This window comes from Poecilia mexicana, unplaced genomic scaffold, assembly GCF_051168715.1.
Source record: "Poecilia mexicana isolate PSO_F unplaced genomic scaffold, ASM5116871v1 scaffold_7, whole genome shotgun sequence".
Taxonomy (NCBI): Eukaryota; Metazoa; Chordata; class Actinopteri; order Cyprinodontiformes; family Poeciliidae; genus Poecilia; species Poecilia mexicana.
In genome coordinates this window covers 30,454,237-30,481,801 of record NW_028263376.1, presented here as the reverse complement: position 1 = coordinate 30,481,801, position 27,565 = coordinate 30,454,237, and the positions used below count along the sequence as shown (strand labels likewise).

The 27,565-nt window shown below is 40.8% G+C and overlaps 2 protein-coding genes and 2 non-coding genes across 4 annotated transcripts; 3 read left to right on the top strand and 1 right to left on the bottom strand.

Moving 5' to 3' along the window:
• Positions 1-323: 323 nt before the first annotated feature.
• On the top strand, positions 324-436 carry LOC148158480 (U5 spliceosomal RNA). The gene has a single exon (XR_015763874.1). It is a non-coding gene; the product is annotated as a U5 spliceosomal RNA (small nuclear RNA).
• Positions 437-3,444: 3,008 nt separating this feature from the next.
• Positions 3,445-3,558, top strand: LOC148158479 (U5 spliceosomal RNA). Its single transcript, XR_015763875.1, has one exon. It is a non-coding gene; the product is annotated as a U5 spliceosomal RNA (small nuclear RNA).
• A 186-nt stretch (positions 3,559-3,744) lies between these two features.
• Positions 3,745-9,326, bottom strand: stac3 (SH3 and cysteine rich domain 3). Its single transcript, XM_014976447.2, has 13 exons — positions 9,021-9,326; positions 8,254-8,294; positions 7,527-7,605; positions 7,086-7,242; positions 6,879-6,976; positions 6,696-6,756; positions 6,447-6,544; positions 6,151-6,220; positions 5,924-5,973; positions 5,741-5,823; positions 5,566-5,617; positions 5,347-5,484; positions 3,745-5,244 (listed from the first exon to the last, which is right to left on the bottom strand). The coding sequence occupies exons 2-13, from the start codon at positions 8,259-8,261 to the stop codon at positions 5,137-5,139; spliced, it is 1,002 nt and encodes a 333-aa protein (XP_014831933.1). The 5' UTR covers positions 8,262-8,294; positions 9,021-9,326; the 3' UTR covers positions 3,745-5,136.
• A 1,697-nt stretch (positions 9,327-11,023) lies between these two features.
• mbd6 (methyl-CpG binding domain protein 6) lies at positions 11,024-27,216 on the top strand. Its single transcript, XM_014983274.2, has 13 exons — positions 11,024-12,012; positions 12,889-13,114; positions 14,769-14,908; positions 15,874-15,976; positions 16,319-16,490; positions 17,018-19,366; positions 20,638-21,611; positions 22,718-22,826; positions 22,938-23,077; positions 23,593-24,357; positions 24,552-24,604; positions 24,717-24,783; positions 25,539-27,216. Exons 3-13 carry the CDS (start codon positions 14,793-14,795, stop codon positions 25,608-25,610), a joined length of 4,920 nt encoding a protein of 1,639 aa, XP_014838760.2. The 5' UTR covers positions 11,024-12,012; positions 12,889-13,114; positions 14,769-14,792; the 3' UTR covers positions 25,611-27,216.
• Positions 27,217-27,565: the final 349 nt, after the last annotated feature.

The following is a 27,565-nucleotide window of genomic DNA, read 5'->3' as shown; positions in this document are numbered from 1 at the left end:
AAACGTCTAATAGAGAGGCAATGATTTTCTGAGTTGCATTTATTTCAAAACATGTACCACAATTAGAAAACGTTTTACAACATCGAATATATATATACTACTATATATACTACTTTCACCCCTGTTACAGGAACACCAGGGCGTTCAAGAGTTAGGCCACGTTGTGCCTAACCATTCATTTTTGTAATGGCCAAAAAACGTTGAAACTGTGTGTGTGTATTTATTTTTGCAGATTTTACGTTTACTCAAGTTGTTTTTGGAAAACCGTCAATGAAAAGGCTGTGTCAAAGAATGTCGTCTGGCTTCGGCGCTGCACTCGACATGCACTCTTGTTTCTCTTCAGATCGTATAAATCTTTCGCCTTTTACTAAAGATTTCCGTGGAGAGGAACAACGAGAGTTTATCACAATTTTTTGACGCCCTACCAAAGTAGGGTATTTTTCACTTGTGAAAATGAAAAAAAAAATATATATATATATACTTACAAAGAAAACAGACGTCATGGTTTTGCTATCTGTTAATAGCAAAACAGATAGCAAAACACATTAAATGAAAGACAATTTGTTTTTTTTAAACATTTTTCCACATTTTCAATAAATTAAATTTTTATTTTAGACAGATTAAGGTCAGTATTTTGTACGAGTTTTCTAATTTCACATGAAGAGCAAAGACATTATAGATAAATCACTTGGTTACTACAAAATCGCTTGCGCATGCGTACCAGTGTATGTAGGTTACATATAAAGCGGGAAGACAGTAACGCGATATTGCTATACAAGAGTCAAAGCAGGCGGGTACGATCGGGTACTGCTTCCCTGCTGTAAAATCCCTAAAAGATTTAGCGGGGGTACGCAGTACCTGCAAGAGAGGGGAGCGGCTGTCTGCTCAAAAACATCATTAGGTTCACTGTGCAGCCGTGAGTGCACCACTAATTAGCAGTGATTAATTAGTTTTTCAAGAACAATCAAAAACACGACTTAATCAGTTGAGAAGTAGCTTTTTCCCCATGTCATATTGTTTCTGAACTGTTCGTGCTTTGCTAGATCAGCGGTGCAACACGGCGATCGCGGAAGGTTTTGAGTCGATCTCGGCGGTAGGTGACAAACTGAACGCCGCCAGGAGGCTGAGACCCGCACGTCCTCCTCTGATTGGCTTATCAAAACGTTCGTAACTTTATTAAAGAGCAATAACAAAAAAATAAAAATAAAAAAATAACGTTCATTTTAATGGCCAAACAAAAATAATAATCTCAATAATGATCCCAGTATTTATTGTTTTAACAAGGTGTTGCGCAATTCTGTGCGTTTCGGTTATATTACCAAAATAACTAGCAGAGCAGGAGTTTAAAATTAACTAATCAACCAAAGCTGTGTTCAGGGAGCGCTTATTAATAATCGCAAAATAAATATCAAGACTGAAAACCTAATATATCGTAACGGACTGAATGTTATGTTTTTAAAGTAATCTCTGCCGGACCAACATTCAAAGACAGTCTAAAAATACTGTGATGTAAATTTGAATATCTAGTTCTACATATCTACATCATAAATCACATGTCACGTGACTATTAAAGCTTAGTCACATGACACAGATTGCCGTAAGTAAAAGCAATAACCTGCTAAGCCAATCACCTGCCTCTGATTTGTCTAATTTACATACAAGTCTGCCCTCCAGGACGTGTAGTGCCACTGCAGCAGGGGCAACTCCTCCTCCCCAACCCCGCAGAGCACCAGTTTCGTACCGTACGCCTCCTGTGTGAAGACATAAGTTTTCTTTAAAAGACAAAGTCTTATTTTGTTTTAATTTTTTTTTCATTTGTTACCTTTTGTCCTCCGATTATTAGTTTTGAAATAAGTCCGAATATCCTTGCTGCCCGTAAAAAAGCAGGTCTGTTCGTGAAGACAAACATGAATATATGAGTAAGTGACGTAAGTGACCCGCCCCTCTTTATTTACAGTTGGCCTGTGATGATTAGTTGATTTGTATGACTAACAAATAGGAGTAGGAAAAAAAGAAATTTGGCCACTCTGTGGTTCTTCCCCCCCCCCCTTTCTTTTTAAAAAAAAAAAAAAAAAAAAAAAAAAAAAAAAAGGTGCCCATCCAGGGCGGGAACGGCTGACTCTGGAGCCCCGCAACGCTCCCCGAGAGTCAGCCCATGCCGCCGGGCCTGGCGCTACCGCAGGAGAGGCAACTCCTCCGCCTCCCATCCCGCTGAACGCCAGTATCCTACCTTACGCTTCTCGCGAGAAGGCGTAAGGCATGGGGCTTATGAAAAAGCCCCGGCGCTAAACCTTTTCCCTTTCGTCTCGTTGTGAACGAACTCTCATGTTCAGTCTATGCTAAGACGGACAGACTGAGAGAGAGGTAAAGACAGGAAGGATAAACTGTTCGATCCTAAGAACCTGTCTAACTGTTTCGTTCTGGAAGACGAAAATAAGTTTAGTGACCAAATGATCGTAGAAGACCTACATTCAAAGACTCTGGTTCAGTCGCTCATTGACGTCAATCTGTGACGTGTGATTCGGGCTTTGAATTTGCCTCCCGACGATCACGTCATCAATGACGAGCTGAGAGAGTCACGTGTAGTATGAATTTAGGTCCTTTTCCTTTTTCGTCTTGTTGTATAAAGCTTGTCAAAGTGAAACATCTCAAATAAAATAATCTTTTACCAGTTTACAGCTAATCCAGCAGGCTCAAATTAACTATTTCAGATTTAATTTCAACACTTTTAAAGTACATGGGTCCACACCAGAAAGTGTTAATTTAACTCTTTTTGATGAGTTGGTACCTTAGCTCTTATTAAGTGTTAAATACCAAATCTGTCTGGAGTTAGTCAGTAACCCTTACTTGGTGTTAGATCTTAAATATCAATTCTCCCATAGTATTTTTTTCAACTTCATAAGAGTTTTTTGTAATTAATACTAAACAGGTGTACATTTTATTATTTTGAACTTTTAAAAAGTCTTTGGAAAATAAACGTCTAATAAAGAGGCAATGATTTTCTGAGTTGCATTTATTTCAAAACATGTACCACAATTAGAAAACGTTTTTCAACATGGAATATATATATATATATAAACTACTATATATACTACTTTCACCCCTGTTACTAGAACACCAGGGCGTTCAAGAGTTAGGCCACGTTGTGTCTTGAAGAAATCCCAGCCAACCCTTCATCATGCAATGAATAAGAGTGAAAAGAATTAACATTACGTCACTTTTTACCCACAATGCAAAGCGCTAGTAAGATTATTTACATCGTTCTATTTTATTTTACTTTGTTTTGAATTCATTTTTGTTACTTTCAACGTAATAAAAAAACGTTGAAACTGTGTGTGTATTTATTTTTGCAGATTTTACGTTTACTCAAGTTGTTTTTGGAAAACCGTCAATGAAAAGGCTGTGTCAAAGAATGTCCTCTGGCTTCGGCGCTGCACTCGACATGCACTCTTGTTTCTCTTCAGATCGTATAAATCTTTCGCCTTTTACTAAAGATTTCCGTGGAGAGGAACAATAAGAGTTTATCCCAATTTTTTGACGCCCTACGGAAGTGGGGCATTCTTCACTTGTAAAAACAATTTTATATAGTAATATACAAAACTTTTGCTGTTTTAGTTGTACATAAAGTCGTGAACGGGAAGGAAGAAGCCGTATATCTTGTAATGACTACAAGTGACCGCTAGATGTCACAATTTTTCTGGTTCTTCTGTGATAAATTAATCTGTGATAAATTAGCGAAAACAATTTGCCGAGAAATCTGTTTTAATAGGCAGCGACAGACATGAAAATGTTACATTTAGAGCATTCTCTCCTCTTTCATCACAATCCAAGTCAACAGGCGGCAACAACGCTACAGCTCTGAAATGCTAAACTATTGAAGACATCGTGACAATAACTCCCCATCAACGGTGACCGCCAACATCAGGGTTTAGTGGTGGAAAAAATTAGGAAATTTAAAAAATAATTTAAAGTCAACAGCCAAGAAGTGAATTTGCTTTCCAACTGCTGTACAATGAATCAGAAAAACAGGACACAAACCTTTGCAAAACTTCTTCTGTATTTTATTTAAAACACAAAGCATTTTAACTTCAGCTAAGGGAAAAGGTAGTTATTTTACCAGCATCAACTTTTCAATAACTACCAAAGCTCAGCTGTTGGATCTGATTGATTTAACTGTCTTGTTTTCAGGTGTTTTTATGTTTATAGTCTGCAAAGTGCATTCTTAGATATTCAGTAATGAGTGATGAGATTTCCAAAAAATTTGAGCACCACTTTTTACTTTTTCAACCTTCTGCTGGTTGCCCACACACACCTTCACCTCCTATATTGAAAACTATAATGCTGCCCTGCTTTTTTTCTACGGTACAACTGGTGCACCAAAGCCTTGAAATAAAAAAATATTTAAGCAGAGACTTGGTGATCCTCAAATATTGCTCTTTGCCGTCGTCTTAAATGCATCGCTGTCCCACTTAGACTCAAAAGTGCAAAAAGTGAGAACTCTCTTTATTTCCCACTGTAGCACTTCATAGTGACACCCGAAGGAAAGAAAAAGTCATGAATAAATAAAGAAAAACTTCATATATTTATTCAAAATAAAGTCAATGTTTTCCTAAAATAATTCAAGATGAGATTATGTTAACTCAAACAAAAAATGAATTTCTTTTAAGTCTTATTAAACACCTTTATCAGTCAGAGAGGACACAATATGTGCAACTATAAGTTGCCTGCACAGCCCTGTGCATAACATGAAATATGTCTACATGTTTTTAATTCAATGATTTAGATTTAACTGAGAGTTGGTGCCTATTAAATGTATCCCAAGGGGAATAAACTAAAGTATAATTATTTATTCTCATAGACAGTCATCAACAGGCTATCTGCATTTGCTTCTTCATCTCTAGAAAGCTAGTTCCATTTTTCTAATTGTTATTAAAACCTGAGCTTTAAGCAGGCAATGCTTAAAAGCATCTGTTTGCTATTCTGAACACAACAGTCTAAAATGCTGACGAAAAAAGTAATGAAAGGTTTTTAAAATAACCAGCATGTCAACAACAGAAATAGATCACAGCAAACACAATAAAAGAAAACTTAAATTTTTTTCCAGATCTTTTTTTTTTTCTTGCATATTGTTGCACTTTATGTGAAGGTGATCTCCTGAAGAAGATCTGCAGGGAAGTAGCCCAGCTTGCGTCCTGTGCTGACCTTCAGGTAGCCAGCTTTCTCATCTCCTTTCTTCACTACAATCTAAAAGACAATTATCTTCTTTTATCATTTTGTTTCTTTCTTTTTATTTTAAAGATGTGTCACGTTGTTCACGTACGCACCCGCTAAATTCTGGAAACTTACCTGATCTTTCTTGAGTGTAATTTGTCCCATTTCTCTGTTGCCCACAAAGGAGCGGGTCACCTTGTAAACCCGTTCAGACGCACGCACTTTAATGAGGTAGTTGGCGGGGAAGTAGCCGGTCTTCTCCCCCATCTTTCCCTGATTACATAAGGAAGAGCGTCAGAGTTCATCTTGACGGCAGCAGAGTGTTATAAATCTAAATGGAGGAATGAAACCCACCCTCCACCACTCTTCATTGGAATCATCCAGAACTATGATCCGATCACCAGGGCTGATCAAGTCAAAACAGAGTTTTGAGCAATTAGGGTTGATTTGTCAAATCCATCAAGGGAAAATGTGTCATTACTTATAAGGTGAATACACTGAGACTCATTTAGATCTCTCTCAAACATACTGGAAGTCAAGGTCGTCTTTCTCGATGGCTTTGAAGCGGTAGAGAGCCAGGTAGTAGTGGGACCCGGTGAAGGTGCCTTTAGCCTGTTGACAGAAAGCACAGACAGTGCAGCAGGAGAGAAACAATGAAATTGAAATGATTTACTTCCAGTTGCAGGTTGAAGAACATGAAGTTTGCTCTCACCTTGTCATCTGCTTTGTCTCCACCTTTTTCTTTTTTATCTTCAGGCTTCCCTGCACGTACACATGAAACAGTAACTCAGAAACAGGCATTGATTTTTCGTCTTTGACATCTACCCAGAGCTTTACCAAAGTAATCTATTTTTAATTGTTTGATCAAGTTCTTGTTAATGTCCTTTAAATTATCTGTGGTATTCTCTATCTCAGGTAACATCATAATTTTAGTTTTACCTTCTCCTCCCTCTTCGTTTTCTTTGGGTTGTTGGTTTTCTTCCTCCTCCTCTTCCATCATCATCATCATCTAGATGACACAGTACATGAAAGTCAACATGCTAAACAAAAATGATCATTTATTGATGTTTCAAATTTATGTTTAAAATCGTTGACATCTTTAACAGTGCACTGAATGTGGAGGGTTCTGTAAATTACGCAGAAACTTAAAAATAAAACTACCTCTGCCTCCTGTTTGTTTTTTTCTTCTTCTGAGCTTTTGATTTTTTTGATTGAAATATGACCAAATTACTCACATTCTTCTTGTCGTTTTCATTCTTTTTGCGTTCCTTGTTGGCCATGATGACACCAACCCTCAAGGTGTCAAAGACGGGGTCGTTCCGGTTCGGGTTGTCTGGTATCAGCACATTATTTTAAACCAAGTTATGATCATTTACGGTAGTCATTTCACCAATCAGCTTGCAGTGTGAGAGCTGCTTTTCCGAGTCTAGAAAATGTATAATCTTAGTAAAGAACAAGTGCAACTAAAGCTTTGAAGGACTCACTTGGGTCTGGTTGGTCACTGCTGTACAGTGGGGAGCTATAGGCCCGTCTGAAGCCTGGTGGCTGCAGAAAAACACAACGCTTGAAATTTTTTTGCACAACTCTGTCTTTACTGGTGCAAAGAAATTAAATATTTGAATGACTTGCTCTGTAAAAGGCATGCTGGATAGTGAAGAAAAACCCACAATTTTTCCAAAGCACCTCTGGAACTCGACGTAGTGCTGACACGAATGATGGATGTTGGTCTTGCAGTTCTTACACCTCAGACAGAATTTGTTGTTCACTAGGTGGTGTGCAAAGGAATATCAGTGAGGAGAACCTGACAGCATGTGGTTGTAGCAGCGGTTCAGGTGCAGAATGTATTATGAGTTCGTCTCCTGCATAATACATACAAACGATCATGCGAGCACAGACGTCACAGAACTTGGGCTTCTTGCAGTAATGGTCCTTAAACTTGTGGGGTTTGTCATTGATCCGAATAACAGGCTCTGGAGGAGGCTCTGGTTCCTTCTCCTCTACCTCCACCTCCTCCTCATAGATGAAATAGACCTGGAGAAACAAATAAAACCCTGAGGTAAGGTTTTATTTTGGGCTGGGTTTGGATGTTCAGTGACATTTGGAAAGACGGCTTTATTTTTAAAACTCCCCATTTCTGGTTTGGTTATTAGAAGATTTTTTTTTCCATCAAAGAGAGAGAAAATACACTATGAGTTCATAATCTTAATGTTAAAAATGCCGTTGAACTGTAGTCCTGCCTCGAGGTTGGGGCTATTTTAAACACCCTGGGAATGCCCCTGCTAACACTGGCTGGTTAGCATGGTGCTACAACTCACAGTGTCTCCATCTTCCCTCACTACGTTGTCAGGAGCTGGAGGATTGTCATGAATATCCACAGAGTTTTTGTCATCCTCCCTAACACGCAGAAACACACACACACACACACACACACAAAGGAAAAGAAAGGAGAAAACAAAAAAAGAAGTTCAGATAGTTCTTATTGGGAAAAAAAAAGTTTGTTCAGCTTGTCAGACAACAAATGCAAATGTCAAACTGCCTAACGTAGGACATTAACGTAAAATATGACTTAAATAAGTGCTGTTTTGTCATACATGCAGGCAAAGAGTTACCATTGCTGGCTTGGCTTACTCTTAATGGCTATTTACTCCATTTCTGAACCAATTTTGATATTTTTAATTGTTAAAAAAAAAAAAGGAAAATCGTTGAAAAAAATGTGTGATCTTCCATCCCTTTTGACAGTTGTGCACTACTTTGTGATGGTCACTCCCAATAAAATACATTGGAGTTTGTGGTTCCGAGGAGGCATGCATGTGAACATAACCCACCGGTAACACTGTTGAAAGTTTGTCCAATGCTACATTCAAGAAATCAATGGATGTTACTTTGTACAAAACAAAATCTTACACAATATGTCTCTTCATCTAAACATGGGGTTCCTTTATCTGTTGTTGTGTAGAAGAATACTAGGAGAACCGAAATGAGTTGATAAATACGGATATCAAACGGCGTGCAGGAGGAGAAGCATGCAGGAACTGTACTCACTGGTCCATGGTGCAAGGCTAAACTTGTCAATACACCAAAGTCTAAAAGAAATCAGAACGATTTTATTGTTGCACTACTGGCCGTCCCATTCAGGATACATTTTTGATTAAACAACCATAGTTTTGATCACAGCCTCTAAATGCTGTGCATCTCATGTTTAGCTATGAATGATTATATTTGTTGCATGAGCCGTAGACATATAGTCAATGCATGGAAGAACCAACTGCCGACTGACTGCCCATAGGCATAAAAGCAATAGAAAATATGACCAGGACACAACAGACGGATGTTATTTTCATTTTGTTCCTGTTCACCTCCATTTCTAATGCTGCCCAGGGAATCTGCCTTCATACTTCATATAAAAAACACTATCTACAACTTAAATGTGTTGAATGTTAAAGAGGATGATGTAGTGGAAACTCAAATGCAGATACAAACACCAAACTACAGTACACTGTTTACAGTGTTTATGGCAATCACTTGAAGCACACAAAGTGTTTGGGGGGCACTGGTCTGCTTAAACTGAACTATTCTTGGTTGGTGAAATTTGATCTCATCTCAACTAAATTTGGAAGTTGCTGCCAGTCAAAAAAGAAAAAAAACATTTTGAAATCCAGCACTGGAGAAATACTGCTTCTATGATCAATAGGCGTCAACTGGACTTTCTCATAGAAACCAAGGCAGCCAAACAGAAAGATCAGAGCCTCTTTTGGTCAGTAGAGAGATGTTTTAATAAAAGAATACGACATTTAAGCTGAAACACCTACCTTTAGTTCAAACGTGTACAGATCACACTGAAGTCTTCACCAGCTGGTAATGACTGTCGTATTATTAGTTCGATGTGGTTGAGTCTAAGAAGGAAGCTGACCAAAATGTTTCCTCACTTCCCAGGGCCTCAGGATTCAGACTCTGTCTGTAGTCCCTCTGATGTTTTCTTCATGTTATTTTTTCTCCGATTCCCTCTGTGACTCAAACTCTCGTAGATTTGGGAAGGTCTTTGTGATGTGTATCCATGATTTTCTGGGCGTAATTGTATGCACAGCAGGCTGAGCCCTGCTATGTGAGGTTGATGGGTTGGAACAGCTGAGGACCTCAGTCTGAGCACCAGTGACGATGGAAATCAGATACATTCTCTGAGTGGCAACATTATATGCACGCACACACACACACAGGTCTTTTATCTTGTACCATTCGTTCACAGGCCACAGAAATACACACAGAGGCAAGTTCAGGTATTTATACACAATTATGTTTACAAGTCACACAGATTTGAATGTTCAGTCACAAGTTAAAATAGAAGTAATTTTTTTGTGAAACTGCTCTATCGGCTCACCAAACAAAATACGCAATCTTTTCTAATTATCTCCATCTCTGGATTTCATATTTATTAATTTCATTTTTTTATTATTTCACACACTTATTTGTCTAATTATGTTTTTAACCAGTCGTTTGTGGTGCTCACCCAATTCTAAATGCAAAAATAAATCTTTATTGGTTGAGATTTTCTTTGATTTCAGCATTTCAACAATTAAACCATTAGTCAATGCAAATAGGTTGGGAGTCCCACAGTGATTTAAAGACCATTTTCTGTTCTTGAATTTTACCAAACCTGTCTCAGTGAGTTTAGCAATTCCCACAAAGTTAGTAATTTTATTGTGCCAATTGACAGCAATGAAATCCAAAACCTATTTCTAAAAGCCTGCCTGAGACTTGGCCTCAAAGACAGAACGGTTTCGGTTTCTTTTATATGTAGCAATATTCCATGTGTAGCACTATTGAAGCACAGAAGGACTAGATGGAATAAATCAGAAGACTAAATTCGTCTACTGGAGCCGTTGTCAGTAATCAATAAAACAATGCAAAAGAACTGCTTTCAATACCATGTATTTTGAAGAGAAAATTAAAGTGAACAATACAAGACAAACATAAAACCCAAAATAAATATACACAGTACTGCGGCAGATTCTTCATACATTTGTGCACAACTGGTCTTAAACTTCCCCGCTGGTCAGCACAACGTCTGACTGACACACATTCAAAAGTCCATGGTTGGATTATCCAGATATTTAAGATGATAATGTCCCAGCGCAAGTTGTTTCGGGTGAAGAGATGAGTAATGGATGGATTGTGTGCCTGAATGGTGAGATGGAGGGGGAAATGATACAGACCGTCAACCGCCTACCAGACCAGTATGGAGTGATTCTTAGGTTCTCCTGGCCCCAGCCAGTTTTCAGAAGCTCGCCATCCTTGAACCCTAAAAAGGAGTCACCTGGCCTGTATTAAAATAAACAGGACCAGTAAATTTCCAGCCTGCTAGTTAACTAGACTTTTTTCAGTTGCATACAGAAATAAATGCAATAAATCTAATCTTTCAGACCAAATAAAGATAAACATTCATCTCATTATCTTAAACATGTAGAACTTAAGTTAGATCATACAACAGTTAATGATCACAATTTGCATTGGCTACCACCAACATGCTAAAACAAACAAAACAACATTGTGTTCACTACTCACCAATTCCATTAATAGTTGAGTGCATGACAGCTTCATGTCTCCAAACTCACTGGATTCTCAGATCTACATGATTTTTATATTAAAAGGTTAAAAAGTGCATAACAAACAACGGGATGAACTGATTGGAAACACCAACCTGCAGCTCCTTTGTCTCCAGCTCTCCCCCTCACACCTGACTGGGGAAAGCTGGAGCAAGCCTAAATAATTACCTCAGGTGTGTCAATTGGTTGAATGCACTGTGTGACTGACTGTCACTCTAACCAATGGGGCAGCAAGGCGGGACTAAGGGCAGTTTTTTTCCTACCCCGGGTTACACATGTCTTGGACCTGATCAAATAAATTTGAACTAACAAAATAAATAGTGTTTTTCATCCATCTTTACACTTCTGTGTAATGCAGAAAAACTGACCTTGTTAGATATTCAATTCCTGATGAGATAACATTTTAACTCGGCCAGTTTACTAGTTTTAACCCACTGTTTAAACACTTTTAAGAGGGTACGTATAATTGATTTTGGCATAGCTTAATGCTTATGTTAAAAGGTTCTGGTCTGATATGTGTCAATATCTAAATGTCTATGTATATTTTGTGAATTCTTGATACTTCTATAATGCGTCCACTTAATTTCTATTTTTTCTTCTTTGATGCCGACTGTACTTTTTTAAAATAAGGATAGCTTCTTCTTCTTCTTCTTCTTCTTCTTCTTCTTCTTCTTCTTCTTCTTCTTCTTCTTCTTCTTCTTCTTCTTCTTCTTATTCTTCTTCTTCTTCTTATTATTATTATTATTATTATTATTATTATTATTATTATTATTATTATTATTATTAATGAAAGTTCTGTGGAAAATCAAAAGCGATACATTGAGCGAAGGGCTATTTAGGAGCCAAAAGAGCCTGTTCACTTTGATGAACTGAGCCAAATGATTCGGATCTCAGAATAGAGCCACAATTCACATCACTGTTCGCAACACTACAAAGGTCCCGTTGCATGTTGGGTACAATATTCCTGAAGCACTAAATGCGCATGCTCAAAAGAAAACTCCATTATTTTTGCTCGGAATTTGTAAGAAAAAAAAAACACAGTGGGTAACTGTGAATTGGGGATTACATTGGTCGTTATGTTTTGTCGAAATAGGTTTGAATGCACCGAGAATTAGCAGAAGGAGAGACCAAAGTAAGGATCTTATAGCTGTGGAGCGGGAGCGGGACATCCCTCTGTCTTGCTGGGACACTCCAGAAACAAGTAAATTTCACTCTGTTAGCTCCTCCAGCTAGCCTTAGCAGGGAGCGTTAGGCGCAGTAAAATGAACCGTTATTGCCCTTTGTTTTTTTTAAGCCGGACTGGCTGACTAAACCCTGAGAGCTGATTCACCGCGCCAATACGTGGTTTGGGTTATGTAATCATCTAAATTTACAATTATTTAATAAAGTATTAATCGTTTTCGAAACATACTCTCTCCAGTTCTGTGGCTAACTGGCTAAGTCTTAATTTGAGCCCAAAAAGAGCGAAGACTTCAAAACTTGGCCAACACACAGCTTGAAGCAAAGAAATGTTGTTCAGCAAATATTGACGTTAGCGGACATATGCCTGTAAGTAAGTGTAATATAATGTCCAAATTATTCTTATTTTTATTGTGAGGCAGTTTTGTAAGCGGGTCAGTTCACGTATCCGTAGCTAAGACGCTGGAGTTACGCATCGGGAGTGTTTTGTGCTCCTGACAGCTGTCACGACAACAGAAGTGGATTTAGCCTGTTAGCTTAGCCGTTAGCTTACACGCTAGCTGCTGTGCATTTACTGCAATATTACAAATTTATATATAGAAATACTGCGAATTTAGGTAAAGTTTAGTCTTTGTGCCAGGTTTTGTCTTATCGTTTAAGTTTGTTGTTGGTAAGGCAAATGTTCACACTGTAGGCAACCGTTCAATAAACTAAGGGCCTAGCAAAACACGCCCTCATACTTCAAAATAGCCACAGCTCGCCCTAAACTTGTACAAGTTCAGTAAATTAGATGTAATAATTTTTCAGCCATGGCTGGACGAGGAAATATTTACTGCACCATTTACTTTGCCCCCTCCCCCTGCCAGATTACATAATCCACCTCCACCTTTCTTTGCAGGCTCTTCTTCTTCCTCTAAGACCCAAAAACTCTCATGTGAGTTGAACAGATTGATTTGTTGGAAACGTCCCAAAAGTTAAGGATCTGCCTCACAGTGGTGGAAATTACAGTTGTTTTGGACAAGTCAGGTTTTACGGGCAGAGTGAGTGCTTCTCACCCACCAGCATGTACATTGGACAACGGATACCTTAGCCAAAATAGATCCTGGCTTCCCGAAGATGACAAGGTATTGAGCATCTTATTATTATTATTCAGTTATTTATTTGTCTCGCAGTTTTTAATAGATAGTTTACTGTCATTTGTGTGAAATCAATATTTTTCTTTTGGTGTGGCCACACCCACTAAATAGGAAACACACTGGATTCTACTCGGTCTAGACTGTTTTTAAGAAACACTTTACTTCTTGGAAAACAATAAGCAAATAATTAAATGTTGGAAGCTTTTTTTTGTGTGTGTGTGTGTGGAAACTGATATAAAACTACAGAAGTGTGCATACTTTTGTGCTGTTTGTATTTACAGTCCTCCTGACTGGGCATGGTCAGGGACGAGATTCTCGAGATACTTTAGCCTTGTGCAAAAATAACACGGTTACACTTAATCAAAATAATGTAGAACATATTCTAACTGCTTTCCTTAAAAAAACAACACACTGATTCTAAAATGTCACTAAAATGTCACTATTTCTACAGAAGAAATATGCAGTATGTAAAAGTTTTCTTGTAAATGTGCTTATTGGATTGAACATTACACTAATTTGCTGGTTAATTAGGCCACTTGGCTGAGCCAGCCTGCAGTTGAATGCATAACAAACTTGCAGCTTGTAGAATACTAGCTGTATTTTTAAAAGTGTTATCCTTCTCTTTTCCGTACCTGAAGTCTGCCAAGTCGTCTTTCAGCCAGCAGTGCACAGCAACAGCTGGGGAGGGGCTTCGCTGGGTTTGATCCATGCTCCTCACAGATGGACAAAATCTCTTCATTTTTACATTTCAGTGGTGTTGAAATCATAACAGTTTATAACCTTAGTTTACCTTAACCTATGCCTGCTTACAATTCAGTTTATCCAGGGTTTTTGTGTCAAGGAGCTAGTTTAATATTTTCACATTATAACTTCATTGTAGATTCTTGAAACTTTGTATTACAACCTTTCCATTTAATTTAGTTCTGATTTTCATTTGACTCTTATGAGCCATGAAAAATTAGTTCCAGAGATGCACCAAGATGGTTCTGTGTGACTTCCTGTTTGTAGGTATTACTAATTGTAGCCACAAAACAAAATTTCAGAGTTGTAGAAAGCAGAAAATGACTTTTGTTATTTCAGGAAGCACAACACTTAGAGCTGGCTGCTATGAATAGACGTTTGGTCGACACAAGAAATCCCGCAGTAGACAGCTTGATTTTGTGCTCTTAAAAGTTGTGTGTGAGATGAGAATAGTGAAAAAACCTGTACCTCTAGTTTGTACATACTGTGTTTATTTTGAGAATGTTGCTGACATGTATTTACCGGTACGTATGACATAACACCATACTTATACAATATTTAACATGGTTAAGCCGTGGCATTCTTTCTAATGGCTGTAAAACATCAAAAAGAGTTTGAACTGACTCTTTAAACCGAATTGTTAAATTAAACAATTCACTCTTGCTTAACTGGTTCTGAAGGCCAGTTACTTCAGAGCTGGCCTAAAATGTTCTGAAGTAAAAGTGAAATACAAGAATAAGAGAACAAATCTGTCAAAAATGTTTTAAACTCAGGTGACTTTAAATTTACAAATTCCTAACGACGTTTTTAGTTTAATTTGATTTGTAGACATTTAAAATTCCATGCGTTTAAACAGCCGTTCGTCTAACGGCGTGCGGTGACTCTTTGCTGCTTTTACAAGGTGCTGGCAGGACGCAGCGACAAAATGATGGGAGGCAGTGAGACCGTCAGCAGAGACAAGGATGCGGTCCATGCTGCTGCGATACATGTCCCCATTGGCTGGCTCCGGAGAGTGGAGAGAGGGCAGGTGACCTATGTCAGGTGCGTTGGGTCATTTGAATACATGTAGAACAGGAGAGTATGCTTATTTATTGATGGACTGCAACATTTTTGCGATGCTGCTAATAGACTCTGGAAATCTGTACTGTATGAACTTTTAGCAGTTAGCCTGCATGTAATTTATTCTGAAAAATGATCTTTTGTTTGTTCTTGTAAGCTGGGTGGAATTTGAATGGTTGAAGCTTTACAAAAGAAATCATGTATCAATGTTCCTGTTACTTTCTCCAGTTTCTTTTAACCCACATTCCTAAATTAATAACGGTTTTGATTGTGCTTCTGAATCCTTGAACAGGCCTAAGTCTGTTTCTGTTTCTCATTCATTAAGTTAATGATCAAACCGAATATTCCCACTCAATTTTATTGGCATTATAGGTTCCACATTATCATCACCGTGTCCCATACTGACTCACAGATGACGCTCAGACGTCACTGCTGTGTGTTTTATGACAGTGGTTGGTCTGCTCCAGGTTTCACAAAGCTGCTGTAATGCTCTAAAACACTTCAAATAAAAATCTACAAACTCTTCTGTCCTCTTCTGAGGACATTTTTATAGGAGGAAATTAGCGTAGCAGGCTAATGCTAGCTTACCTCACTTTTGTAGTGACTCTTGTAATTTGACTTGCAAAACGTATTCCTGTTTTCAGGTAATTATCGTTAGTTAAACTTACCAAAAGACATTTCTTTTCCTTCATACATTTTAACACTAAAATAAATATGACCAGAGTTTTTTTTGGAAAATGTGGTGGATACGCAGTAAGAGTCAACAAATTCCTTGATGTTGCCTGTTTTGAAGCTGATTTCCTCCTCGTTTTCCGCTTTGCAGCATTTACAAGAAAGTAAACTTAACCTCATTTACACTGATTTTGGAATCGTGTTGAGTCCAAACTTGAAATGGGGCTAAAAGAAATCTCTTTGATTACTAACATTCTTTGCCTTCCTCGCTGTAGTCCCAGTGGCACCACCCTGTCCACACTGGATGAGGTCAAAGCTTACCTGCTGACTGATGGTACCTGCAAATGTGGCCTGGAGTGCCCACTCATCATTCATAAGGTAGAACTATTATTTTAGAGTCTGTTTAATGCATCCGATGCAAGAAAATTTGGCCATCTTTCTGGTTCTTTTGGCCTTTTGAATGTTGCAAAATGATTTTTGATTCTCTGCGTTCAATTCTGAGGGTGTATTTAAAATGCCAACACATTTATATCTACATATAAAGCAAAAGAACCACAAGTAATCTTCTAATTCGTCTGACCAGTGCAAAAAAAGATAATTTTCCAGAGCAGGAATGAAAAATACCTGCTACACTGCCCTCGGCTATGGTTAGATTCCATGCATAATGTTTGTCTTTAACTTATTAATCATTTCATCCTCCTTTTAACTTGTGTCATGCAGGTTTTCAACTTCAGTGTGGGTGTGAAAGTGGAACAGAACAGTCAGCCGTCATGTAAAGCAGAGCAGGACATGACCAAATTGTGCAATCACCGCAGGAAAGTGGTGGCGATGGCTGCTCTTTGTCGGAGTATGCAGGCCTCACAGCTTCCATTCACCAACTTTCATCATCCAGGTAAACTTTAAAGCCCTACAGCGTCACACCTGAGACAAGCTGCTGTTTTAAGGAAACAGATAAACCTACTAAGGTTTAACACACAGGGACAGATTTTTTTTTCTGTTTTAAAAAACAAACTACAAATTGTTTTCCTTCCAATATAGAACTAAAAAGCTAACAAAAACTTTGAAGGATTGTAGGAAAGTTATAGGAGTACAAATATAAAAACTTCCCCCATATTTCATTATATCTGAAACATGAATTCAGGGAATGACTCTTCCAGTGATGTGGCGCTTTTGATTATACATACCGCTTATGGACACCAATTAACAGATTCTTGTCTTGGAATTGATCTGTTTAGAAACGAGAGACCGATGGTCCTTCGCTGTCTGAATGATCTTTTCCTTTTAGAAATGAGACCGTATCAAGGGTCAAGCTAGGCAGCTTTCCTAGTGATCAGACTCTTTCACACTGAGAACACTGAAGTCTTGTTCACGTTTGACTTTAAAACTTAAACTGCGTGTTTTGTTTTGTTTTTGTGTCAGATGTAACTCGAGGGGACAGCGGGGATCCAAAAAAGGAACATTCAGAGCGCAAAGAGGACGAGCGTGGACTTTTTTATTCAAAACACAATCCAGTACCAACTCGGGGGCACAACAACCTTCACCCGAACCTTTCCCCCAGCCCAAAATCCTCCCATCACTTCATCTACCCTTACAATGGTTCCTCCCCTGTACTGAATACAGGCACAAACTGTCATCACCCCCTAGATGGTTTTAGAAGACATCATCATCATCCTCCTCTCCCAGCAGCCTCCACTGCTTCCACTAGCTCTTCATTTCCACCTCACAGCCCTGCCCAGAGGTCACCCCACACGCCCACGCCTCAAAACACCAATCAAGGTCAAATAACACCCAAAACCCCTGAGACCCCCAGCTCTCCTTGGTTAGGTCCCCTGTCATCGCCTCCTCCCTCTTCCCCTATGACTCTTGGAGGAGTGAGAGGAGGACAGACTCATTACCCTTTAACTCCCCTTTCTCCATCTAACTCCTTCTCTCCCTCAGTGCACCCCATGGGTTTGCCTTCTCATCAGCGATCCCGCCACCCGTCGGCCTCTCCTTCCTCTGCGTCCGAGCATGGAGGAGGCTCCACGCAGGCAGAAGGAGGAGGAGGACTGATGGGAAATAACTTACCCCACAGGAGGAAGTCTGCCTCTTCCTCTCCGCACTCCCCAGTCCCCGGCGGGTCCCCTCTTCCCAGCCCCCACTTCCCCAAGTACAAGCTGGAAGACATCTTGGAGCAGTTTAAGAACTCAGGCAACAGCAGCACTAACAACCACCACGTCCTGAACCCCGCTAACCCTTCTTTACCCACCAACCAAAGCAGCAGTCACCCTCATGCCGTCTCCTCAAAGCCCACCAAGGGCACCGCGACTGCGGCCGACAGCGCGGGACCAAAAGGTTTCGGTTTGAGTCAGCCGGCGCCCTCTAACTTGTCTCTGGGGCCGCTGCTGAATCACCACTATAGCCATCAGGGCAAGCTGCCACACCCAGTTTCGTTCCCCGCCAGTACCCTGCTCTCCGCAGCGGCTAAGGCTCAGCTGGCCAACCAGATCACCCAGGGCTCAAACGTGTCCAGCAGCGCAGGGAACTTGCACTCCTCTCTGGATGTGTTGAAAGAGGCCCAGCAGCAACAAAAGGTAACAAACAGCACTTTACATAACAGCATCGCTTCCTCTTCCATCGCTTCTGCTAGGCTTCCTCATCCTTCCCTCCCAGCGGCTTCTGCTGTTCTCTTTCCCCCGTCCCAAACTCTGGCCCAGTCCCTCGTGTCCTCCTCGCCCCACCCGCCCCCGACAGCGGAACGCGGCGCGTCGCACAGGAAGAGGCGGCGGCGATCCCCTACAGTCGTCGGCACGCTGAGAGACACGCCGCCACTCGCCAACGGAGTCCGAAAGGCGACACCCGACGAGGCCGCATCTGCTACGATTATCAACCTTTCCTCTTCTTCCACATCCTTCCCCTCCTCCTCCTCATCCTCCGTCTCTTCCTCACACTCCTACTCTACCTCAGTTGTGCAAAATCAGAGTACAGTCACGTTGGAAAACCATCATCCCAGCCTCCCCAGACTCTCCGCTCCTCCGGGACATCTGTCCAGGTCTCCTCGGCCGAACGAGACTCGGAGTTTCACTACAGCCCCCACACCCATGCCTCTTAGCATAGACCCCCCAACCCAACCGCTGTCCGCTTTGTTACACCTGCTCAGCGTTCAGAACGCGCAGGCCTCTGCATCACACTCAGCCTCAGCTCCGTCTAGAGCCGCCGAAGGTGGTGGGCACACTAACGAACCGACCTTGAGGCAGTCCCCGCCTTCTCCTTCTGCTAATGCCAGAACCCAACATAGGCGACCGGTATGCCAAACAGATAACACTAATCCCCTACCCCTAGTGCAGCAGCCACTTTCTTCCCCTTCCCCCTCCTCTTCCGTCACATTACAGTCCCACTCTCCTCCACAGTCGGCTGTATCAACTCCTCTCCAAAGAGGCTCTCCCTGCAAGTCAAATGAAGTTTTCCAGAGCAACTCTGACACGGATCAGCCATCTGACAACCACATTCCCACGTCAGACTCGCTTTCCCAGGCGTCTCCGTACGCGGCCTCTCCTCGGAGAGCCGTCGCCGTGGAGACCGGGAGCGGCAGCCCACCAACATCGATGAACCTGAGTCAGGCAGAAGGCAATGCTTCTGCAGGAGTACCCTCTTCTCCGAAGCCTCTGGACCTCAGTAATCACGTCTTGGCTCTTTTCTCCGCGCCCTCCACTGCGACTCAGGCAGAGGGGGATTCCTCCAACCACGCCGCCGATGCCGACGCGTCTTCCACAGAAAACCATGCAGCAGGTACCGTTACATATTCAATCTGTGTGTTTTTCTTATAGTACGCATTGTTAAAGTGTTAATGTTCCTTGAAATCTTCCATTTTGTGTATTTTGGAGGATTTTGTGGGACGGAGCATCGACGTTGCACACAAGTGTAAAGTGGACACAAAATGATAAATGTTGTAATATATTGTCTGGACTTTGACTGGGCCACTCTAAAACTTTATTGTGCTTTGATCTAAACCTTTGATTATACCTGTAGTTGTTTGTCTAGGAGTGTCCTGCTGGGAGAAGAATCTCCTCCCTAATCGCAAATATTTTGCAACCTCTAACAGGTTTTGCGACGTGTCCATCTATTCCTACATCAACTTAAACCAGCTTAAATGTTTCTGATGAAGAAAAGTTTCCCCTCAGCATTATGCTACCACAGTCATGTTTTACTGTACAGATAGTGGTGTTCTCCCAACACACGTAGCATTTTACATGTGCGGCAGATCAGAAAGTTTCATCTTTGCCTCATCTGACACTGTACATTCCTTTTATCCAGAAAGCCAAGATTAAAATGCACAACTAATAGTTATATTGTCAATAGATTTGCCTCATCTGAGCCTTGGATCATTGCTCTCTAGACCTGCACAATATATTGAACCTTTGTCGTAATATCAGCCAGTCCTTATATTATTTAGCAACGGTATCGGTTCGCTTAAAGTTGAATACTATTTTCAGTGGCATTTTTGTCAATACTATTGCTGTCATGATGTTTAAAATGCTTCATTCTCTGTACACTGCAAAAACACAAAATCTTACCAAGTATATTTGCTCCAGTTTCTAATGCAAATGTCTTGGTACGCTTGAAATAAGATAAAACTAACTTACAAGTAACTTCTCAGCAACATATGGGAGCTTGTTTTAAGCCAATAGTTCCTTAATTTTAGTGAAAAAGTTCTAATTCCACTGGCAAACTATTTCTCTGAAAACATGGGAAAATATCTTGTGATAAGTGAAATAATCTGCCAGTGGAACAAGAGCTTTTTTTCATCAATATTAAGAAAAAACTAACTTAAAACAAGCTCATAATTTTTTGCTAAAAAGTTATTTGTAAGTTAATTTTGTCTTACTAAGATATTTGCACTGGAAACTAAACCAAAAACTACTTGGTCTAGTTTCTTACTTGGTGAAAATGTTGTTTTTGCAGTGTAAGATGTCTTTAAATTCTTCTCCTTGTTTTGTTTTTGTTTTTTTAACTCAATCTGAATAAAAATTAATACTTATGTTTTTTTTTGTTCTCCATAGTACAAGTGGAACCTGAACATTTAGATCCAAAGACGCCCCCAGCCTCCACCAGCCCCACCTTCAGTGTCTCTGCGCCCCACGAGGGGAGTCACAGTCCCGCCAGCTCGTCCAGCGTGGGAGAGACCGCGGCTCCGTTAGCGCTGGCGGAAGCGTTTCCCTTCATGAACCAGGAGCAGCTGCTTCAGCTGCTGTCATCCACAGGAGGTTTACCGTCGCTCTTGGATTCCACAGTCCTGGCATCGTTGCCCTTAGGGGGGCTCTGGTTGGGAGGGCAACATGCGCAGTTACCTCCCGCCTCCGTTACGCCGCAGCCACCGCCGAACCTCGCAGAGCCGCACCAACCAGAGCAGCCGCATTTACTGGTGCAGGAAACGCAGCAACAAAACCAAGAGCAGCAGCAGAAGCAGCAGCATGTTAACAACAACCCTCTGTTTCCTTTGCTGCCCCTGTTGAGTAGCGGGCAAGGGGAGCTGCCGCTGAACCTTCTGGGCCTGCTGAACCCGCTCGCTGCCTCGGCGCCGTCTGCAGGTCAGGAACCGGACCTAACGGAGAGATCAAGTCTTCAAGCCCTGCTCATGGCCTCTGTTCTGGTCGGGCAGCAGCCCGCCTCCTTGTTGCCTCTGTCGGTGCTGGGTCACCTGAACCAGATCAGCTTGGAGGTTCCGATTCAGCACTCCCAACATATCCCCGCCACTCTGGAGGGGCTCAGCCTCGATAAGACCTCTGGCCTCCTCGATCCGACCTCTGGCCTCTTAGACATAACCCACGGCCTTCTTCCTCTTACCGCTGGAGCGGAGAACCCTATCCAAGCTCTGCAGTCTCTGCTCCTTCCTGCCGCTCTTCCTCCTCCCCCTGCAGCCTTCCTGCCCCTCAGCCCCGCTCTGCTCACAGCTGCCCTGAGCTCTGCTGAGCTCCACTCTCCTCCCAACACCCAGTTAGCTCCTGCACAGCAAACCCAACATGCCCAGCCTCAGGTAGGCTCCGACCTCCTGCTACCTGTTTCTACTCAGCTCATTCTCAATTAGGGCTGCAACTAACCTTTATTTTAGAAGTTGAATTTATTGTCTGACATCGTACAGTGAGATTAAAGTCTGCTCCAACACTACAAACAATGTAGGAAATATGTGCAAATATGGTGATATATTTATATATATACACACACATTCAGTTACTGATTAATCTATTGATTATTCTGATTAATCAGATCAAAAAATGTCTCGTTCTGAAGATCTCTCATTTAACCACTTAAGCCTTTTTTTATATTAGAAAACTTTTTTAAATACAAAAACAAATATCGTCTAAAATGCCATAACTGAATCTGAACCGGGTGAAACTAAAAGTAAGCCTAACTATATACACATGAATATTTTGGCTTAATTACCGCTCTGAATATGTTATTTTTTTAGCGTTTGGCCTGTTTTAGAGTCTGTATACTCCAGCTAGCAATTAATTGATTACAAAATTTGTTGATAATTATCATGATTAATTCGACTAATTGTTTCAGCCCTACTCTATTTAACCTTCAAAATCCTGGGATTTTATTTACTTTACTGCTCTGTTGTCACTGTTTGTTCAAAATCGTAGATCTTAGTGTTCGTTGTTTTTTTTTTTTCTTAAGATTTTAGTTTTTAAAAAAAAAGATGAGTTTTGTTATGATTTCCTGATTCCAAAAGATGTAAATGAAAACATTTTAGATTAATTTTCAACATAAAGCGTGTGTGGGATGTTTATACTAACAATGCCGTTATAACAGAAATCAAGTATTGTATGAAATATGGTATCTTCAGGCACCACCTTTTTGTCTAAATAGTAAAAAAAATAAAAGTATTTAAACATTGCATTTTCAGATCTGGTTTAACTCCTGGGACCGTTTTATAATCTGTTCCAAAATGTTAGCCATCATCAGTGATCAAAATGGAAATTATAATCAATTAGGATGGAAGTTGTTGGAATTTATTATAGAATCGTGTTAATAAAAATCAAATTGTTTGTTTTTGGATTTTCAATCTTTCGATGGTAGTCTTTTTTTGCTAAAGATGTTGAAAGTGTATCTTGTTCTGTACGATGCTCTGTTCTGCAGGTACCCACTGATGCAGCTGTTGACACCCTCATCCCAGTCTCTCTCCAAGGCAAAGATAATCCTCTCCTTCAACAATTGCTTCCCACTTTGCTTAACCCATCTATGTTAGGTGAGTCTGTCTCTAAAATAATTTGATGTTTAAGTTTAGAACATTAAGCATTTAGCTAGTTTTGTTTTTTCAGCAACATATGAGCAACCCAGTTCCTTTGTGTCTCTTTAGGAGATGTTCCTGGCATCGCAGGGCTCCAGAACATGGTCGGCCTCGGAGCGGGTTCTATTCTTCTCTCCCCAGTTCAAGCTTCTGCTTTGGGTTTGCTGCAGAGCCCTGATGGAGGAATCAACTTACTCAACAACATCCAGGTAGGTTATTGCTGTTATTTAGACTTCTGACATTGGGTGTTTTTGTTCCGTCAGCGTATCGCTGCTTGTGTTGCAGCATCGCTCTTGTTTGCGACACTGAAACCAGACGTCTTGCTACGCATGCATAAAAGGACAAAATTGAGTGTACACTGTTTGAGGAGAGTGAAGTAGCTGGCCTACAGGCTGACATCAGTGCCAAAATTCAGCTTGAAAGCACAAAGATCAAACAGGGCAATCTTCCAGCGCTTTGTTCTGCCTTCCTGTTATCTGCTGAAAGTCTTGCTCTTCTTATTATTAATATTGAATAACACAAAAATTAACTAGCAGCATCCACACTGAAGAGTGTTGTTCTCTGGAAGGCTTGGTAGCCTTCAGTATGTTGACTTTACTGATTTAAAAAAAAAAAAAAAAGATTTTTGAGTTCCCGAGTGGACACTCTTTAGCGCTTCTCAAGCTACATATCGACTTTCTCTCTTCTTCTTCGGCTGTTAACCATGCGTTTGTTTCCTTTCCAGCTGAACCTTGCGCCTCCCTCAGACGGGGAGAAACCCGGCTCTTTGCAGGAAACCCAAAGACCAGCCGCACACGAAGGTTTACAGGCCAGCGAAATCGCTCCTGAAGTATCTCCATGTCCTGTTTCGGCTCTGGCTCCTCCTCCTGCTCAAGAATCGCCCCCGCCCGCTCAGAGGGGGTCGGAGGGCAGGTCCGTCATTGACCCTTACACCTCTTTCATGGACACCATTTATACCTCTTTTCTTCAAGTGAGTGCTAAAGAGCAGGAAGACGGGGCTCAGCTGGGGCCGTCAGACCCTACTTCACCCTTCTGTGCCTTACCGCCGGTTTCTTTCCCCCTGGAGCCCCAGAGCTCGTCCTCCAACATCCCCACTCTGCCCCAGGCGAGCGCCCCCGTCTCCCTGAGCCCACGGCGAGCTTGCTCACTCCGCAACCCGGACTTATCACGACTCAGCCTGGAAGCTGCCGCTCATTCTCCGGCCCAGGGGACGCCCAAGCCCACAGAGGACGGGCCTACGTCCCCCCTACAGAGGAAGCCAGTCATAGAGGGACACACCCACCTAGAGCCACCTTTGCACCCCGTATACTTGGAGGAGGCCAAGACGGACTGTACTGGTCCGGCAGCAGCAGTTTGTCCATTCGTGGAAATGGGCGTGGACAGGCAGGGACAACGTCCCCATGCAGGATACCTCAGTCCCAGAGACGGACGCAGCGAGAGGCCCAGCGAAGAGACAACGGAGACGTTGCTGCTCACTGGACAGGGAATGGTAAGAGTTTACGTCTTCTGCCTTAAGACAGAATTTATGTTCCGGTTCTGAATTATTTACTTCTGTGCCTCTAAAAATATTTTTTATATGGACTTTAAAAAAAATGTGGACAAGGTATCGTGATTAATTAGAATTGCCACCAAGATATGAAGTCACAATAATGTTGTAATCTTAATCTGCAGTTCTGCTTCAAGGATCAAGCAGGGGCTGCAGGTGGAGCCAGACGAGGAAGGAAAAGAAAACAAACGTAAGTTCATCTTGGAGATTCTCTGGACTCTTTGCTGCTTTAATTTAAACATTTGGAGTAAAAGTCTTCCCCTCAGTCAGCTTTAATTTTGTTGTGTTTCTTACTTTGTTAGGCTTCAGAACGTGTTAGAAGATTTCAGAGACATGGAAGCTACAGCACTAGAGGAAACCAAGGCTACAGTAAGACACACCTGCCCCTTTAAGACTGTTCCAACATGTCTTATTTAAATATCTTTTATTCTAGCAGAATTAACCAATTAGGTGTTTATATAATTTAGTAGAATATCTTCCACGTTGCTTTTCCACCTTCCCCTCATTGAAATGTCTCGTCTATTGAACCCACGAACGTTTGCATAATATAAAGTTTTCGACTTTATTGAATTGCTTGACTTTGCAGCAACTTGAGGAAATCTGCAGTAAATGTAAATTCTTCTTTTTAAATATCCTTCAAGTTGTTTGATCTGCTCATCCTTAAAACCTTAAAGGAAATGACATTCCTTCCCACAAGGAGTGCATTTAATTTCTGTAAACACTCCTGTAAATAATTTAAATATTCCCCCAGTTACAGTCCAGAAATCATGTTTCATGAACACAACAATTAGGTTGAGCTTTGATTTAAAAAGTGTAAATGCTGTGGGGGGGAAAAAAAGACTCATTGACTTTGGTTGTTGAGGAAAATGTTTGCTGTTTAGATGAATGCAGGTCCAGTCTGGCTAACTAGATTGGATTTAGCCAGACTAAGTCCAATCTACTTAACCAGGTCTGAAAATAATCCAGGCATGGATTATTTTCCAGGTCTGGAATGAGAACATCAGAGTTTCCTGTAATATTTGTACTTTTTTTTTTTATTCTACAAAGATGTGCTGTAACTCTGAATTAATTTATTACGGGAAGAGCTGAACGTTGCGCTTACTTGAGGCTCTCTCCCGTTCCAGGCGGCGCTCCTGAAGCCCGACAGGTCTGTACGCGGCAGGCGGAGACGAGGTACCAGATCTCAGAGGCAGTGATTAGTGGAAGAAGACGTTCAGCAGTAAAACGGCGGCCAGGCGCCTCCCGACGCACCCCATCCATCTCTCTGCTGTCGTTACTACTGCTTCGAGCATTTTAGTGGGGGAGGGAGACAAAACAAAAAAACACAACTGCACTAATAGGATGCTGTCGTCGGGTCAACTTGAGTGTGGCAACCACTATTTAAAATAACACATAGGAGAAAGATATAGTCAGATGAATTTATTTTTTAAAACTGTGTGGGAGGGAGGTGGAGATTTTTGTGGATAGTTTTTTTCACTAGATTTTCTCTTAAGTCATGAAACAACATCTGGACTTTGTGATCAGAGACCGTTTCAACTAGGTTGGTGTTATATCAATGAAAAACAAACGAGTACTGTTTTCTTCTCATCAGTGTGTTACTATGAGTCAGGATAAAGCCCGTCTACTTGAATGATGTTCTGTGTTGAAAGTGTGTCTCCACAATGTGTGTGTGTGTGTGTGTGTGCGTGCGTGTGTGTGTGTGTGTGTGCGTGTGCGTGTGTGTGTGGAGTTTTGTCTTTTTGTGTGCTTGAGCGCGTGCTGTTGCTGAGCCCCAATCGTGTTTGTCAAAAATTTGTTTTGGTATCAGTGTAGAGGAAGCAGTCTCTCATAGCTGTTGTGTTTTTAAAGGGGGTGGTTGTATTCGAGAGAAAATGTTTGAAGGAAGTGCTGAGAAGCGGCGAGAATGAAATGAATCCCTTTCCTCTTGAACTCAGATTTGACGTTGCTAAGGAAACGGTTTGGTTTGGGTTTCTTTGGCTGTTTACATCAACCACCAAAAAAAAACAAAAAAACATAGCTTTCACTAGCTAGAACTGTTTATTACTTCTAAGAATTGCTCATAATTAATTGAGACACAATTTAACATTCTTTTGTACACTATTCTAAATCTTCTGTTTTTTTGTTTTTTTTGTTGTTAGTAATCCCGGGTTTCTGTAACTTCCTTCTGAAATGACTGAATTTGTGAGGTTTTTTTGCAAATCCACAACAAATCTTGAACAGTTCATGATACTTGAGGTGCATTTAGTGACTTTTTTTGGCGACTCTAGTTACATTTCACGTATTATTGAAATGACATGTAGCTACGGTGCGATGGAGAGTATTTCAAAGGCCCGCTCCCATCCACGCATTACGGATCTAAACATTTGCACAAACTTTGAGGTTGTGGAAAGTACTGTATGTCTTTTTAAAATTGGAGAAGCGGCTTGCAAGGATAACGAGACGGAGCGTGATGGTGTGCGTGTGTGTGTTACTGTGGACTTGGAGTGATGCGTTTATCCTCCCGGTGTTTCTTCATTTCACTCTCTGAGCTCTCCTCCACTCACTGCCCCGCCCCAGGAGTTTTTGGCATCTCTCTGTCTGTATTTAAAAAAATATATATAAAAAGAAAAGTGAAAAGAAAAGCAGATTATGCAATTTCTATACTTGGACATTTTGTATATATGTACAGTTAATGTGTTTGATTTTATATTGTCAGAGAAACACCAGAGAAAACAATTGTGAATTTTCTTGGAATTGTAATTATTTTTCTCATTCTACCCCCTTTTGCTTTCAATACCTACGTTTAAAAAAAAAAGAAAGAAAGAGAGGAAAAAAAAAAAGACGATTAAATTGTGGACTGTAGCGTTCTTTTTTTATATGGGAGTCATTTTTTATTTAATATTAAACTATTTACACAAAAAATGTTTTGCTTTTGTGTGTTTCTGTTACTGAGTGCCATAAATTTGAGAGGCGTTTTCCTTTTGAGTCAGATTATGAAAGTTACGATTGGGACAAATGCCTTGCTGTAAATTGATATTAACTTTAGAAGATTTCAATTTCCGTTGTATTATCGGTGTTAACTGTAGGTCAATAATGCATTTATAAATCAGAATTTTTCTTACGGTACATTGCTGTTTTGCTTATATCGCTTTCAATTTTGCATTTGTCATGC

Bases quoted from the DNA above. Each gene is read 5' to 3' on its own strand.
- stac3 (XM_014976447.2), bottom strand. The intron at 6,221-6,446 runs GTGAGTAATTTG...TGTGTCATCTAG, and splicing joins ATGAAAACGACAAGAAGAAT to ATGATGATGATGATGGAAGA. The intron at 5,618-5,740 runs GTATGTTTGAGA...TGACTTGATCAG, and splicing joins AAAGACGACCTTGACTTCCA to CCCTGGTGATCGGATCATAG.
- mbd6 (XM_014983274.2), top strand. From the start codon at position 14,793: ATGATGGGAGGCAGTGAGACCGTCAGCAGAGACAAGGATGCGGTCCAT. The intron at 14,909-15,873 runs GTGCGTTGGGTC...TCCTCGCTGTAG, and splicing joins GGGCAGGTGACCTATGTCAG to TCCCAGTGGCACCACCCTGT. The intron at 23,078-23,592 runs GTAGGTTATTGC...TTTCCTTTCCAG, and splicing joins ACTTACTCAACAACATCCAG to CTGAACCTTGCGCCTCCCTC.